At 46.0% G+C, this 15,793-nt stretch overlaps 1 protein-coding gene across 1 annotated transcript in view; it reads left to right on the forward strand.

Annotated features, from left to right (window-relative positions):
* Positions 1 to 15,793, forward strand: part of Farp2 (FERM, ARH/RhoGEF and pleckstrin domain protein 2) — a 104,224-nt gene that overhangs the window by 87,321 nt on the left and 1,110 nt on the right. Inside the window, exons 17-26 of the mRNA XM_021168209.3 lie at positions 707 to 788; positions 3,271 to 3,508; positions 6,189 to 6,319; positions 7,527 to 7,595; positions 8,259 to 8,348; positions 12,666 to 12,748; positions 13,432 to 13,550; positions 13,820 to 13,977; positions 15,066 to 15,173; positions 15,334 to 15,485. Coding sequence (XP_021023868.1) covers positions 707 to 788; positions 3,271 to 3,508; positions 6,189 to 6,319; positions 7,527 to 7,595; positions 8,259 to 8,348; positions 12,666 to 12,748; positions 13,432 to 13,550; positions 13,820 to 13,977; positions 15,066 to 15,173; positions 15,334 to 15,485 — 1,230 coding nt within the window. The remainder of the gene's footprint in view (positions 1 to 706; positions 789 to 3,270; positions 3,509 to 6,188; positions 6,320 to 7,526; positions 7,596 to 8,258; positions 8,349 to 12,665; positions 12,749 to 13,431; positions 13,551 to 13,819; positions 13,978 to 15,065; positions 15,174 to 15,333; positions 15,486 to 15,793) is intronic.

Consider the following 15,793-nt stretch of genomic DNA (forward strand, 5'->3'; position numbering starts at 1 on the left):
AGCAGTTTCTGAGCCCTGAACCTCTGAACTCTGCGCCTTGGTAGTGCCTACCCTTGACCCCGTCACTAGCCTCAGGAAATTCCCATCTTCAGAAACCAATTCAGAACAATTATTTCATTGAAGTATATTTCAAAACCCTCTTGGGAAAGACAAAATAAATTAAATTATATTTACCCCCATTTCAGAAAAGAGAGCAAATTAAAAAAACAAAACAAGAGCTGGGCGTGGTGACGCACGCCTTTAATCCCAGCACTTGGGAGGCAGAGGCAGGCGGATTTCTGAGTTCAAGGCCAGCCTGGTCTACAAAGTGAGTTCCAGGACAGCCAGGGCTACAAAGAGAAACCCTGTCTCGAAAAAAAAACAAAACAAAACAAAACAAAAAACCAAAACCAAACCAAAACAAAACAACCAATCCGTCTTCACCTGGTTCCTATCGTATTTATGAAAATGCAGTAACTGTTGCTGTCAATTTAAATTCTTTCCACCTCAAAATCCATCCACAGCTCGGCTGACCGCTAGGTGACTCGCCCATAGTCCAGCACTAGGGAGACAGAGGCAGGAGAATCATATCTGAGGCCAGCTCCAGCTATGCAGTGAAACCCTGTCTCAAAAAAAAAAAAGACTAAGCAAGCTATTACCGTCAAATGCTGGCATTTTCTAGAAGCTTTCCTGGTGTTTATAAATGCTCTTGTTCCTCTGAATCCAGGGAAGGGCCCTCCAGTGCCCACTTAAAAGGTGACCACCAGCGAATCGGGGACGTCCTCCTCAGGAACATGCGTCAGTTAAAGGTAAGGTGGATTAACCCAGGCCTAACACAAAAGCCTGAGTGAAAACTCATCCATGCTCTCAGTACAGTGTCCCCCTCACAACAGCATTCCAAGAGCAAGTTCATCTTCCCAGTCTCCACAGCGGGGTTCCTCTCCAAAGAGCTGCTCAGCTCAGCTCAGCTCAGCATGCACCTGAACTCTCCACTCAGCACAGGACTCTCTGGAGAGTAAAATTCTTCTCAAAACTGTCCCCTGACAAGGTTCTACACTTACTAGCAGTGCTGATTCAACTGTGTTCTCCTAGAAATAGTGTTCTTCAAAACAGTCTCCCAATAACCACAGTCTACCTCAGGGTTTTCCTGAAAGGGATTTCCTTCACAGCAGGCTCCTCAGAACATGGTTCCCTTACAGACTACTTACAAGAGAGTCTCCTCATAACAGAGGCCTTCTCTGAGGAGGTTCCCTCAGGGTGTAACAAGGTTCCCCTCAAAACACCAGATCCCAGGACCAGACTTCACCTAAGACAGATGAGCTTAAAATAAAGGCCTCTCAAAAAAAGAAACTGTTTTCTTCAAAAGAGAATTTCCTTTAGAGTAGCTCTTCTCAGAGCAGGGCCTGTCAGAACATGGTTTCAGGAAGGGATCGATCAGTAGAGCTCACCTTTTAGGACAGCTTTCCCTTCAGAACAGCACTCCTTATAAGGTTTCCCCTCAGAATACCTTTCGTAAAGTAGCATTTCCTAGATCAGCTTCCCACCTAGAGCACAGCTCCACAGAGTAGAGCTCCCATAGAAGGCAGACTCCTAAGCATGGGTCCTCTCAGAGTTAAGGTTCCCCCTTACTGCAGTGTTCTTTTCAAAACAACATTCCCACACTAGAGGGGCATCTCAGTGGTTAGCGCACTTGCTGTTCTTGCAGAGGACCTGGGTTAGGTTCCCAGCACCCACAGTGTGTAAGTAACTTCAGTTCCATCTGGTGCCCTCTTCTGAGAGGGCATGGTGATATGTACTCTTTTGTATGTGTGTTGGGGGGAGGGAGGGGCGAGAGGATTCTCTGTGTGGCCTTGGCTGTCCTAGAACTCACTGTATAGACCAGGCTGGCCTCAAACTCACAGAAATTTTCCTGCCTCTGCCTCCCTAGTGCTGGAATTAAGGCGTGTGCCACTACCACCCAGCTGTTGGTGTATACTCTTAAGCCCTCCCAGTACTTGGGAGGCAGGCAGAGCCAGGGCTATGTAGAGGAAAAAACCTATCTCAAAAAAATACTCCAGGCTATCCTGAGCTACACACTGAGTTTGAGATCAGCCTGAGCTATCTGACACCTTGTGTATTATTTTTTTAGGGAGGAAGGAGATATAAGGCTTTTCCTAAGAAAGAGGTCTCTTCAGAACAGCATTTCTTCAGTATGATTATCTTTTATCATTCCTCAGGAATGAGCTCGGAATAGCTTGCCTGTTGAAGCATTTCTCTCTGAGTGGGGTTCTTGACGGCAGGTTTACTTCAGAAAGCCTCTCCCTAGAGCAGTATGTTTTTCAATAGAGTTTCTTAAAGATTTATTTATTTATTTATTTATTTATTTATTTATTTATTTATTATTTAATGTATATGAGTACACTGTCACTCTCTTCACACACACCAGAAAGGGGCATCAAATCCCACTACAGATGGTTGTGAGCCACACGTGGTTTCTGGGAATTGAACTCAGGACCTCTGGAAGAGCAGTCAGTGTTAACTGCTAAGCCATCTCTTCAGCCCTCAATATAATTTCTTAAAACAGGGTTTCTCACAGAGTAGCTTCTCCCCAGAATATCATTCTCCCAAAACATTTCCTTAGACAGCTTACCCACCAGTGTCCCTCAGAATATCTTGTTCTAGCATACTTTCCCTCAGGTCAGAACTCTCTAAACAGGGCTCCCATCAAAACAGTCAGCCTCAGAAAAATGTTCCTCTGAGAGCAGTGATCCTCAGAACATGCTGTCAGCACAGCATCACCCTCAAATCAGGCTTTATCCAGTACAGAATTCTCAGAACCAACCAGGGATTCCCCGGAATTGTCTGCTTGGACAGAGTTTCCCAAAACCTGGTTCCTCCCTTTCTCCAAGAACAGAGTCAACATTGAACCTGGACAGAGATCAAAAGCAGGGTGGTTCTTACCCAGTGCTCAGTGTGTCCCCTAAGGTGAGCTCTAGCTCCCCCAGCCTCCAAGGCTCATGGTCTCCTGTCATACAAGATGTCAGGGAGAGATCCATCAGCAGTGCTTATAGTGCAGACCAGCTGTCCAGGAGTGCTAGACATGGAAATAGAATATGCCGCACACAAGGATGGAGTTGAAGCAGGGAAAGATGGAGTTCTGTGGAAACAGGTGCTCTGGCTTGCACATACCACACTATGCATCTGTGGTATGCCCTGCCAGCATTCCCAGCTACTATGTGAAGGCAGTCACACTGATATTCCACCCCCCTACTACCCTCTTCCCCTAAACATTATCCTTTTGCGCCTCCATAGGAATTTACTAGCTACTTCCAAAGACACGATGAGGTCCTAACAGAACTGGAAAAGGCCACAAAACACTGTAAAAAGCTGGAGGCAGTCTACAAAGAGTTTGAGCTCCAAAAGGTCTGCTACCTGCCTCTCAACACATTCCTGCTGAAGCCCGTCCAGAGGCTAGTCCACTACCGTCTGCTGCTGAGCCGGCTGTGTGCTTACTACTCTCCTGGGCACCTCGACTATGCCGACTGCCATGGTGAGTGCACACCGGGCCTTTAGACTCTGAGGGCTAAGGAGCAATAATTAGGGGCGGAAAGCATAGACTACACTGGCTCTGCCCCAGAAAGGCTGACAACCCCAGTAGTCAGAACAGGCCATTGGTCTTTCCTCTCCTTAGCTGCTGCAGGAACCACGTCCCAGGCTGTACTGGTTCAGGACCTGTCTTTCTGTTCCCCAGGCATAGTCTTTCTCAGGCCTTGATACTTACATTGGGTGGGGTAGTGACCAACATGGCCTCCTGCTGTCAGGACTTACAGCTGCCACGAGGGCACTGGGAGTTGGGGAGTGTCCTAGAATGAAATACCCACTGTTTCTTGTGGGTATTTCTGTCCTGGAAGCCTTGACTCTAAAAGTTACCAAATATTTTAGCCAAGTGGCCTATTGGAAGTTCTGACATAATATAAACTGTCATTTTTTTAATTTGTTTGTTTTGTTTTTTGGATTTTCCAAGACAGGGTTTCTCTGTATAGCCCTGGCTGTCCTGGAACTCACTCTGTAGACCAGGCTGGCCTCGAACTCAGAAATCCGCCTGCCTCTGCCTTCCAAGTGCTGGGATTAAAGGTGTGCACCACCACTGCCCGGCCTCATTTTTTATTTGTTAAAGTGACAAAAAGAATAAAGTTTAAATCTTGTTCATCAACAAATAGAACTTTTAGTTATAGCATAAATTTACTACAGGAGGTTTCTGTCTACAAGTCATTGAAATTGTCATTAAATATATGATTAGCTGGGAATGGTGGTCCATGGCTTTTATCCTAGCTACTTAAGAGGTTGAGGCAGCAGGATCATTGGAGTCCAGGCAGCAGGGTTCCTGGAGTCCCCTGGAGCTCCAGGTAGCTGTGAGCTGACATGTGAGTGCTGGAAGCTGACCTCAGGTCCTCTGTAGGATGCCCAGCCGCCCCCAGGCTAGCAACTGCAGAACCGGGTCAAAATAGTGCTCAGAATCTGCAGCCTGTAGCTGCACATGGCTCATCTTCAGACCGAGAATATCACCAGGTTCTTCCTGAGGTTTTCAGCGTTATGTACATATCATTTGTAAAGAATATGTTTATGTTTATCAAGGATAATAATGTTGCTATGTGTTCCCCTTTTACTTTGCTTTTGTCTCTGGAAGCTACAAACAATCTATAGGAACACTGTTCTTTTAGGACTCTTTTGGAACCCTGCCAGGATAGGGCTGAGAATAGGTGGGTATTGGCCCGGCCTAGAGACCTGGTCAAGCTGCTGCTGGTGGAGGAGGGATCACAAATGAGAGGCACTGTGGCCAGGCAGGAAGAGCGTCCTGATAAAAGGGGGAGCAGGGAACTAGAGAGATGACTCAGTGGTTAAGAGCACTTTGCCTTGGAGAGGACCCAAGTTTGGTTCCTAGCATCTATGTTCAGGTGGCTCACAATATCCATTAACCCTAGCTCCAGAGGATCCAGTGCCCTTGTCTACACTCTGAGGGTTTCTGCACTCAGATTCATCCATGATCATAAACCACAAGCATGCATGCGTTCACACACACACACACACACACACACACACAAATACATACACTCAATTGAAAATAAAACTTCTTTTAAGAAAGGAGAGCAGGCTGGGGCCTAGCAAACACAGAAGTGGATGCTCACAGTCAGCTATTGGATGGATCACAGGGCCCTCAATGGAGGAGCTAGAGAAAGTACCCAAGGAGCTAAAGGGATTTGCAACCCTATAGGTGGAACAACATTATGAACTAACCAGTACCCTGGAGCTCTTGACTCTAGCTGCATATGTATCAAAAGATGGCCTAGTCGGCCATCACTGGAAAGAGAGGCCCATTGGACACACAAACTTTATATGCCCCAGTACAGGGGAATGCCAGGGCCAAAAAGTGGGAGTAGGTGGGTAGGGGGTGGGGGGAGGGTATGGGGGACTTTTGGGATAGCATTGGAAATGTAAATGAGGAAAATACCTAATAAAATTTTTTTAAAAAATAGAAAGGAGAGCAGGCCCTGTGATTGGTTCCAGCAGGGAGTTGGGTCAATGCACTGTGGGCAGCACAGAGACAGGACTAGGTGGATAGTGGTTTGTGGCTGGCATAGCCTACTTGAGGCTGGTTACCATCCCATGCTTATCTCAGTGAGTTTCCTTCTGGCTTATTAACCTCTTACATTTGCTTCAACTATAGGTGAGCATCTCTTACAAGAAAGAAGTAAATTTCTTCAAATATCTAAGACATAATGATTTGATCTCCTTAAAGAACTAATAGTGTAGGCCAGGCTTGTTGGGGCACACTTTTAATCCCAGCACTTGGGAGGCTCAGGCACGAGGATCTCTGAGTTTGAGGTCAGCAAGTTCCAGAATAGCCAGGGTTCACACAGAAGCCCTGTCTCAAGAAACAACAACAAAAATAAGACAGAAAAAGAACTACTAGTGCTTTGCGTTCTGTATAAAGCCTGCTCTCCTCTCACCAGCTCATGTTGGCTGGCGGACCACCCGGTTCAACAAAGCTAAAGTATCCAGGGTGTACGAAGGGGACTGTACTCAACATTCTGTGCATACTGAATGCCAGTGGGCCAAAGCTCTGCCAGGACTCTGCAGTGCCTCAAATTAAAGCCACACTATAGAATAGGCAGAAAGTGGGGTGGGGGTGTCTTGTTCAGGGGTCTAAACCTAGGAACTTGTCTACACAGAGGCACTGAAGGCCATCACAGAAGCGACCACCGAGCTCCAGCAAAGCCTTACCCGGCTGGAAAACCTACAGAAATTGACGGAGCTACAGCGAGACCTGGTGGGTGTAGAAAACCTCATTGCTCCTGGAAGGGTAAGTGGCCATACTTGGGGAAGAGTTTATGTCTGTTCTCTTGAAATGAATTTTATGAATGTAGCCTAAAAATCACCTGTACAGTACACAATCTGTGGTGTCCTCCTTATAAAAAATAAAAAGCCCTATAGATATGTGGGCTTCTTTCTGGACTTGCAGTTCTGTTCCCAGGGCTGGTGTGTCTCTTGGCTATACACTGTCACCAGATGACTCAGTACTGTTGACATAAGGACTGGAGTAAGAAAGCTTAGTAACTGGCCCTACTAAGTACTAAGTACTACAGAAGTTCCCATATAGGGTGGTAGACCTTTCTGCCGACTAGGAAACTATTCTCCTAGGGCTGTTTCTTCATCTTATGTCAGTGAACACATAAAGCCTTTCTGTGCCTTAGTTGGTATATGCTGGGCTGCACCCATGGGGGCTTCCGTCATTTTGTTCCTATTGGCACCTTTCTTCTGACTTTTTGTTTTATTTGAAGACGGGGTCTCATTGTATAGCCCTGGCTGGCCTGGAACTCACTATGTAGCCCAGGCTGGCCATGAACTTATAGAGATCCACAAGCCTCTGCCTCCTGAGTACAGGTGTTAAAGGCACGTACCACCATATGTGGTTCCTTGACATTCTAAGCCTGTGTGGCATTAGGTTCTTGTTCTTTATTCAATACTCCAGTGCAAGGTAGTTAACTCTAACCACCCAATAATGTTTATGGAAACTTTCCCCTTCTCATACCTGCTTCTGCCCAGCTTTTTCCATGGCAGAACTCAGATGGACACTTTCTGACTCAGTCTCCCAAATGTCTCTCTGATAGACTGGCCCTCTTGGTATCCTTGTCTTGGGCCAGATAAACAACTGAGGACTGAGCTGGTACCAGAATAGGCCTCTGGTAACTAGAGGCACTATTGAAGGTAGGGTGACTCCCCCAGAGGGCTGTCATTCAGCGGGGCTTTAGAAGCCAGAGGAGGCTGGCAAAATGGTTCAGCAGGGAGAAGTGCTCTGTGTAGGTCTGGTTTAATCCTCAGATCCCACAAAGTTGCAGGAGAAAACTAGACCACCGGGATATCTTCTGGCCTCCACACGTCCACTATCACATGTACATATGAGCAAGCGAGGAAGCAAGCTAGAGTGTGCTGTTGGCCACCATGGCCTTTGGCCCAGCTAGCACATGACTGTTGCACTGTCGTTCACGGGAACCCTAATTGTCTTTCAGGAGTTCATCCGTGAGGGCTGCCTGCACAAGCTCACCAAGAAGGGCCTGCAACAGAGGATGTTTTTTCTGGTATGTTTCCCATTGTACCCCAAACTGTATCTCCAATCTGGGGAGGAATCAGTGGGTGTAGTTTTGTCAGGAGAGTTGTTCCCCTGACTACCACCTCAGCCCTAAGAAACTTCATCCCACGTGACAGCTCACAGTCACATGGGGAATCAGGAGGGACAGGAAGCAGCCTACCCTGGCCTGTTTGGTCCTAGCCCACATTCTGGGAGAACAAGCAGAGCCATCATCAAGATGGCCTATAGAGATGTGCTGGTGGCCCAGTGACAGCCATGGGGTCTCAATGCTAGCCTAAGAACATGGGAACAGAGGACCTGACCATATATCCTCATCTTCCCAGGCTTTCTTTCCAAGAGCCCCAGACCTGATTCATGCAGGCAAGAAGCTGACTGCACCAGCTAGACCTCCTGGCTGTTCCTACTAGCTAGGCCAGACTAGAGGGGCTAGTGGCTGGCCCCCCAATTCTGCTGGCTCATGTGGTTGCTACATACATCTGGTCAAAAAGGATCAAGGAGTGATCTTTTTTTCCAGCAATCTCCAGTAACTTGCATAGATATGGTAAAAACATAATGGCCGTCTATAGTCATCAGAGTCAAACTATACTTACATTGAAACTTTGTCCCTTGTTTTTGTAAAGTTCACTTATCTAAAAGGCTTCCCTTCCTCCAGTTCTCAGATATGTTGCTGTATACAAGCAAAAGTGTCACAGGAGCCAGTCATTTCCGGATCCGTGGCTTCCTTCCACTCCGTGGCATGCTGGTGAGTGTCATCAGGCTTGCCTGAGGTTTGTCTTTTAGGTACTGGGCTGGATTTCCGTCCCACCTCTCACATACAGTTGCAAGTCTGTGGGATTTTTCCAATGGTGAGCAGGCCACATATTAAGGAAATCTGTTGGATCTTTGCCTCAATTCCTCAAGGCTATTGTTCTTCCTGAACACCAGAATGCACCGTATTCAGCCAATGGGCAGCTTTCTGGGTCAGCCTGTGTGGGGCAATGGGCTATGCACAGACAGGCTGGTCTCCAGTCAAGCTGAGGTCTGAACCGCGGTAGAACCTGATAGGTGGTAATTCCCACCTACATGGGACTGGGCCCTCTAGACTCTAGCCATGGTCTCCGTTAGCACCTGACACTATGCTTACTTTCCCACAACTTGGAATCAGTTTTGGTAGTCAGCTGTTTCATGTACCATGTAGTTTAAGAATCTCATCCCAAAACACCTGTCCCATGGACAGACACCAGGCCTGTGTTCACTGGACTATGTTGATTCAAAGTTGCTAGGAGCCTTCTGAATACCCTGCATATGTACCCACAAGCATGTCTGAAATGGGATAACCACTGGACCTTCACATAATCCAGTTTATCAACTTTGCCTTTGGGTGTTAATGAAAACCCTGGTTGAGGGCTGTAGAAATGGCTCAGTGGTTTTTAGGAGTGCTCACTGCTCTTCCAGATGACACAAGTTCAGTTCCCAGCACCCATGCCAGGCAGCTCACAACTGCCTATAACCAAGGAACTTTATGCCATCTATGGGTACCCTCACACAGATACACACACACACATGGATAAAAATAAATCTTTAAAAAACAAAAGAAGGGCTGGAGAAGGCTCAGTACTTGATTCCCAGCATACACATGGCAGCTAACAACCACCTGTAACCCTAATTCCAGGGGATCCAACACCTCTTATTGTCTTTATAGGCACTGCATGCATGTGATGCAGATATACATGTAGGCACAAGTCCATACACATAAAAAGAAATCTCAAATTAAATTTCGGGAATAAAATTAAAACCCATTTAAAGTCAGAGAGTCGGGAAGATCTAGAGGCTGTCTTCTTTCATGTAGAGCTTGGGACCTGGCCTGAAACTTGTCCTGGAGACATGGAAGGCAAGGGCAGTGCAGCATTTCTCCATGGTCCCTGACATCTCAGTGGTGATGTCTACTGCTGCAGCAGCAAGCTAGATTCCTCTTACTGACTCAGCAGGCCTCTGCTCAGCCTGAAACAGGCGTTTGTTAATACGTGACTCTACTTTGATGAACTTAGCAAGGGGCCACCTCTGGAAGACAACCCCATTGTTTAATGGTTTACTTTTAAAATACACATTCCTATAGGAAAGCCCTGAAAATACAAGATAAATATCACCTTGACTCCAGCACTCCAGCTTTAGCTATGGTAACTTCTTTGCCAGTTAACGTCCCACAAGTGTCTTTGTGAGTAGTAGTTTTTTTTTTCCTCAGTAATTCATCTTGAGCACTCTATTACATTCTCTGACTTCTCTGGTGCAGTAGTGGAGACTGGTGACAAACATGAAGCTTGTGTGCCCAATCTAATATTCCATTAGGCTAAGTATGGTCTTTTAAGAGTGTATTCCACTGGAGAGATGGCTCAGTAGTTAAGAGCACTGACCGCTCTTCCAGAGGTCCTGACGTTCAATTCCCAGCAACCACATGGTGGCTCACAACCACCTTCAATGAGGCCTAATGCCTTCTGAAGAGAGCAATGGTGTACTCATACACATAAAATAATCTTAAAACAACAACAAAAAAGAGTGTATACCACATTATTGGGCTTCTGTCTCTCAAACATCTTTTTTTTGCTGTGCAAAGCACATGTTGCTTTGAGTCTCTTTGCTTGTAACTGTCCAGCAAGAGCATCAGTTGGCTGCTCACAACGAGTTCTAAATGTGCATGTGTATGGGGGTACACATGAATGTGGAAGCCCAGGGGTCAAAATCGGGTATCTTTGGAGTTGTTTTCCACCCTATTTTGGGGGGTACAGAGTCTCTTATTGAACCTAGAACTCATCAATTTAGCTAATGGCTAGCCCAGGGGCTCCAGGTATCTACCTGTCTCTGTCTTCCTAGTACTGGGATTATAGATGTTCATCATACAGCCAGCTTTTTACATGGGACTTAACAATCTGAACTGAGCCATCTGTTCTGACCCAGGTCACAAATACTTTAAGTATTAATTACCTTTATTAGTTTCTCCATAATTTTGTGGAACTTAAAACTCCATCCTGTACAGGTACCTTATTTTGGGATGGCCTCTGACATATGAAATGGACATATGGCCTTTGACATATGACAGCCATTTATGAAGGAATGATTTAAACAGATTGCTGTGGTCAGCCCTTCTCACCATTTCTTTGAGGGCTTTATTTAGCCCTGTTAGGCAAGATATGAGATTGTACTGGCTTTTATTTTAATTTTGGTGTTTAGACATCGTCCTCCTATGCAGCCCCAGTTGTCTTGGGACTGTATAGACCAGGCTGGCCTCAGACTCACAGCCAGTACCTGCCTCTGCTGGTATTAAAGGCATGTGCTACCACACACAGTTCTAGTGGCACTTTTTAATGTTTTAAAGTTTTATTTTTATTTGTGTTTCTATGTATGGGTATGTGCATATATGTACTGGTGTCTTTCGATGCCAGAAGGTATTGGATATCCTGAAGCTGGACTTACAGATGATTGTGAGCTGCCTAAGTGGGTACTACGAACATAACTTCCGTCTTCTGAAGAAACAGCAGCACTCTTAACTGCTGAGCCATGGCTTCTACCTGTTTCTCATCTCTCAGCATGTCTAGCATTTGTTAGATATAATTAGTTAAGAATGTAACTTTTTCTTTCCATATAGTCATTTCCCTATTATTTGTTGAATCCTTCATGTTGTGTGACAACCTTCGTCATATACTTTGCTTACAGCAGTATCTTCCACTCTACCAGCGCCATCTATTCTGGAGATAGTTACTATGTGGAGGACTACATCCTACCCCATCCTTATTCCCCCTTTTAAAATTATCTTTGCAGGGCCAACAAGATAGCTCTGTAGATACAGTATTTGATGTGCAAACTTGACAACTCAAGCCGGGTTTCATGGAGTCCATGTAAAAGTGAACTGTGTGCATGTGTACACACATCATATACATAATGATAGTTTTTGTCTTTTGTTTTGTTTTTGTTTTGGTTTTGGTTTTTCTAGACAGGGTCTTTCTGTACAGCCCTGGCTGTCCTGGAACTCACTTTGTAGACCAGGCTGGCCTCGAACTCAGAAATCCGCCTGCCTCTGCATCCCAAGTGCTGGGATTAAAGGTGTGCGCCACCACCGCCCGGCAATGATACAGTTTTTAAAATGCATTTAAATATTCCAAGTAAACTTTGGAGTCATTTAAACAAATTCCACTCCAAAGCACCATTGACATTTCAACTGAAATCACATGAAACTTAAATATTAACTTGGGGAAAGACTTAACAGACTACATTCTAACAAATGACTAGTATGATGTCAGAACTTTTCTGTTGAGAGAATAAGTCAGTGATTTTTGTCCTGTGTGTTCTGTATGGGGAATTCTTTGGGGTCATTTGTAACTGGCAGTCATTGGGCTGAATAGTGTGCTTCCTTATCTAAACTATTCAGAGATGAGTAGCTCTCAGCTTGAGAGGAACTTCATCATGTTAAAGCAGTTTCCTTATGTCACAGAGATGAAAATTAAAAACGTTGGCTTTCAGCAATGCTGTTCCCAGTCGTAAAGAGATGATCACTTTTGCTGACGTCAGATAGGATTCTGTTACTGAGCTTTGTAGTTTCACTTCTTGCATCTTTAAATCTACCTTGCTTGGTACCAGGACACTTCCTGTATCTGGTCTTAGGTTTGAATTGGTAATATTTTATCTTGGAATTGTTCCATCAGATCAGTGTAATTTGGGTGAGATCAGTATGCAGTGGCTTTCCTTTGCATCTGATAAAGATGTTGGTCCCAGGGTGATGGGTTTTCCAGCTCCTAGTACTGAAATCCTCAACATCTTCTTTGCTTGATTTTCAGCTAATAGTGTTGGACCCACCGGTGAGTATTTGTGTCTCTAGACCAGACCTCAGGCACTTGGCAGCAGTTGCCATAATGTAGGGACACAAGTGTGCCTCCTGTACTTCCCTTGTAGTTATTCAGACTTAGACTGTACAAACCTTCCAAGCCAGCTGCACCTAGTATTATTGGTAGTCATTTTTTGTATGCCTCAGATTTAGGCTAAATTAACATTCTCCTAGCCCATAGGATGTCACCTCTTCTCTCACCTACAGGTAGAAGAAAGTGAGAATGAATGGTCTGTTCCTCATTGCTTCACCATCTATGCAGCTCAGAAAACAATTGTGGTAGCAGCCAGGTAAGGGCCTCTTCCTGATTCAGAGCAGGGCCTGCTGCAGGGATGAGGACTTCAGTACCAACCTCTGGACTCTACCTCCCTCATGGGACTCAGCTGTTTCCAGGTTATGCAGGCAAAGGACTATTTTCCCCCTTGTAGGCAGGAAGGAGTATCTTTCCCCTGTAGACAGGGAAGGATTGTTGACATTTGTCTTCTCAAGAAATCAACCAGGCTGCTTCTGAGAAGATGCCTGTACAGTTCATGTCAACTGGTCTCTTAATAGCACCAGCACTCTAGCCCTCAGGCAAGGAGTAGTATTAGGATCATGGTGAAAGCCAACTTGGGGGTCACAGCCCAAAAGCAAATGGAAGTTTTCTCCTTTCCAGACCAGTGAATTCTTCCCGTATAATCCCTGCTCAGTGAAATCTGATCTGGTTTTCCTCCACCAGGAAATGCCACTTTAATCATGAACCAGATCCAATCCTGAGGCTTCTGGTAATAAACTAATTCCAGCACTGGTGCCTGCCCTGCTTCCCCAGCTCACCCTAGTAACAGGCTGGAGAAGGCATGTTTCTGATTATCCTCAAGATCCAGGGAGTGGAGCAGATGCCCAAACCAGACCTGTCCCCTGATTCAAAGGACAGGACTCCAGGGTAGGAAGAGCTTCCCCAAGGAGGCAGCTAACTTGACTTTCTCCTTTACAGCACTCGGCTAGAAAAGGAAAAGTGGATGCAGGACCTGAATGCAGCAATCCAAGCAGCCAAGACCATTGGTGACTCACCCCCAGTGCTGCTGGGAGGCCCGGTGTATACTCGTACCCCTAGTGAGTTTTGACTCAAGACACCCCAAGAGATCCCCTCTGTAGCTCTGAAAGCTTTTCTAACACTTGTTTTCCTGGCCTTGGCCAGCCTACCAGGTCCTATGAGTTTCCTTCCCACACAAGAAAAACTAGTGCCATGCCTAGGTAGAAGAGTTCTTGGGCTGTCCTAGCACCAGGATTTTGTCTGGCTGCTGATTGGGTACCAAGAGCCTATTTCCCAGATCCTGGAGGAGCCTCATGGGTGAGTGGTACCAGCTGCTAACTTTCCTCAGGATCTTCCGATGAAGTCTCTCTGGAAGAATCAGAAGATGGTCGAGGAAACCGGGGCTCCCTGGAGGGGAACAGCCAGCACCGGGCCAATACCACAATGCATGTGTGCTGGTACCGTAATACAAGTGTGTCCAGAGCAGACCACAGTGCAGCTGTTGAGGTATGGCTGTCATGAGCATACATGTGGGCAACCCACTCACCTCCACCATCCCCGGCCCCTCGTGTGCTGGCTACTGGGGAAGGGCCCAGTCAGACAGCTTCCTCCTCCTCCTCCCTCATCTACTTCAGCTCTCAGGACTTCACCATAAGGACAGTCAAAGCAGAGGCAGCAGTTAGTTCATCTATGATGGGATTTGCCCAACAGCCCCCAGGACATTGCTCTCCCTGGTCTGCTCAAACTTCCCATTCTGGGCTCACGATTACTCCACTTACAGAATGATTAGTGCTTGTACACATCTGGCTTCATAAACCTCAAGTTATTGCGCCTAGCATCTCCACACACTCATTCCTGGACTTGCTCCCCTCACCCAACTCCAAATTCTCCTCTGCCCCATCCCCACTATACTGGGCCAGGCTCAAGACTGTATGTAGGGGCCAGAACATACAAATCCCTAGTGAGGCCTGAGACACTTACAGATCAAAGTAGATAGGGGACTCTTGGGAAGCTAGGCAGCACATATTAGATACGGGCCCTGCAGACAGAAAGCTGGGAATATCTTGTCTAGTGCTGCACTTAAATACTTCCCCCCATAACTTCAAAGAGCCTTCCAGAGTTGGTTCAATGTGTTATAACCACCCCCATCTTGCTCTCTTGTAGGTTTGTAAGTGCTGTCTTTTGTCAGGAAACTAATTTTATTACATATTAGAAAAAGAAAGTATCCTACTTAAGTGTTTGGGACATCAGTCCAGACGAACATCCTGTTGTCAGATCTTAAGCACAACCATATCTTTAAAATGCTATCATCAGCCAGGTATGGTGGTGCACACCTATAATCCTAGCACTTGGGAGGCAGAGGCAGGCAGATCTGAGTTTGGCACTAGTCTGATCTACAGAGTGAGTTATAGGACAGCCAGGGCTACACAAAGAAAGCCTATATTGGGGAAGCAAAAAGAAAAAGGATGTTGAGCACAGCAGAGACCCGTATATGGGTATTCTGGCTAGATGGCAGGGTTATGGAGCTAGTGGCAGCTGCTGAGCAAATCTCAGGACTATACTGAAAGCAACATGCTTTTTCTCTTTTCTGACAGAACCAGCTTTCAGGATATCTGCTGAGAAAGTTCAAGAATGGTAATGGCTGGCAGAAGCTCTGGGTGGTCTTTACCAACTTCTGCTTGTTCTTCTATAAAACACATCAGGTATGTTGCACTGGAGTACAGCACCTTCTCTATGAAAATGGGATTAGTATGGGGTCCCTCTGTACAAACTACCACTTTCTTGGGAGAGTCAGTGGTACAAAGTGAAGTGCTGTGTAGGACTCCTGGCATCCAGTGACCCTGTTCCTGTGCTGACTTGCAGGATGACTACCCCCTGGCCAGCCTCCCACTATTGGGTTACAGCGTGAGCCTCCCCAGGGAGGCTGACAGCATCCACAAAGACTATGTCTTCAAGCTCCAATTCAAATCTCACATCTACTTCTTCCGGGCTGAGAGCAAGTACACATTTGAAAGGTGATTCTGCCATGCTTCTTTTGTTCGCTGCCACTCATTGAGCCTAAGGCAAATTTCCCAGTTTCTGAAAACCAAGGGTCAAGTAATGTTTACAGGAGTCTGTTTTCAGTGATATGTTCATGTTTGTATGTGAGTACTAGTGTACATATACATGTGTGCATACATACAATGACCAAAGGACTTCTGGAGCCATCTTTTTTTTTTTTTTTTTAAAGTTGTGGGAAGGGCACGTGTGCCACTTGAGTGTGGAGGTCAGAGGACTACTATGTGGGGTTAGTTTTGCCACGTACCTTTATGTGGGTTCTGGG

Source organism: Mus caroli, unplaced genomic scaffold (assembly GCF_978045245.1).
Source record: "Mus caroli unplaced genomic scaffold, Mus_caroli_1 scaffold_1, whole genome shotgun sequence".
NCBI classification, from domain to species: domain Eukaryota; kingdom Metazoa; phylum Chordata; class Mammalia; order Rodentia; family Muridae; genus Mus; species Mus caroli.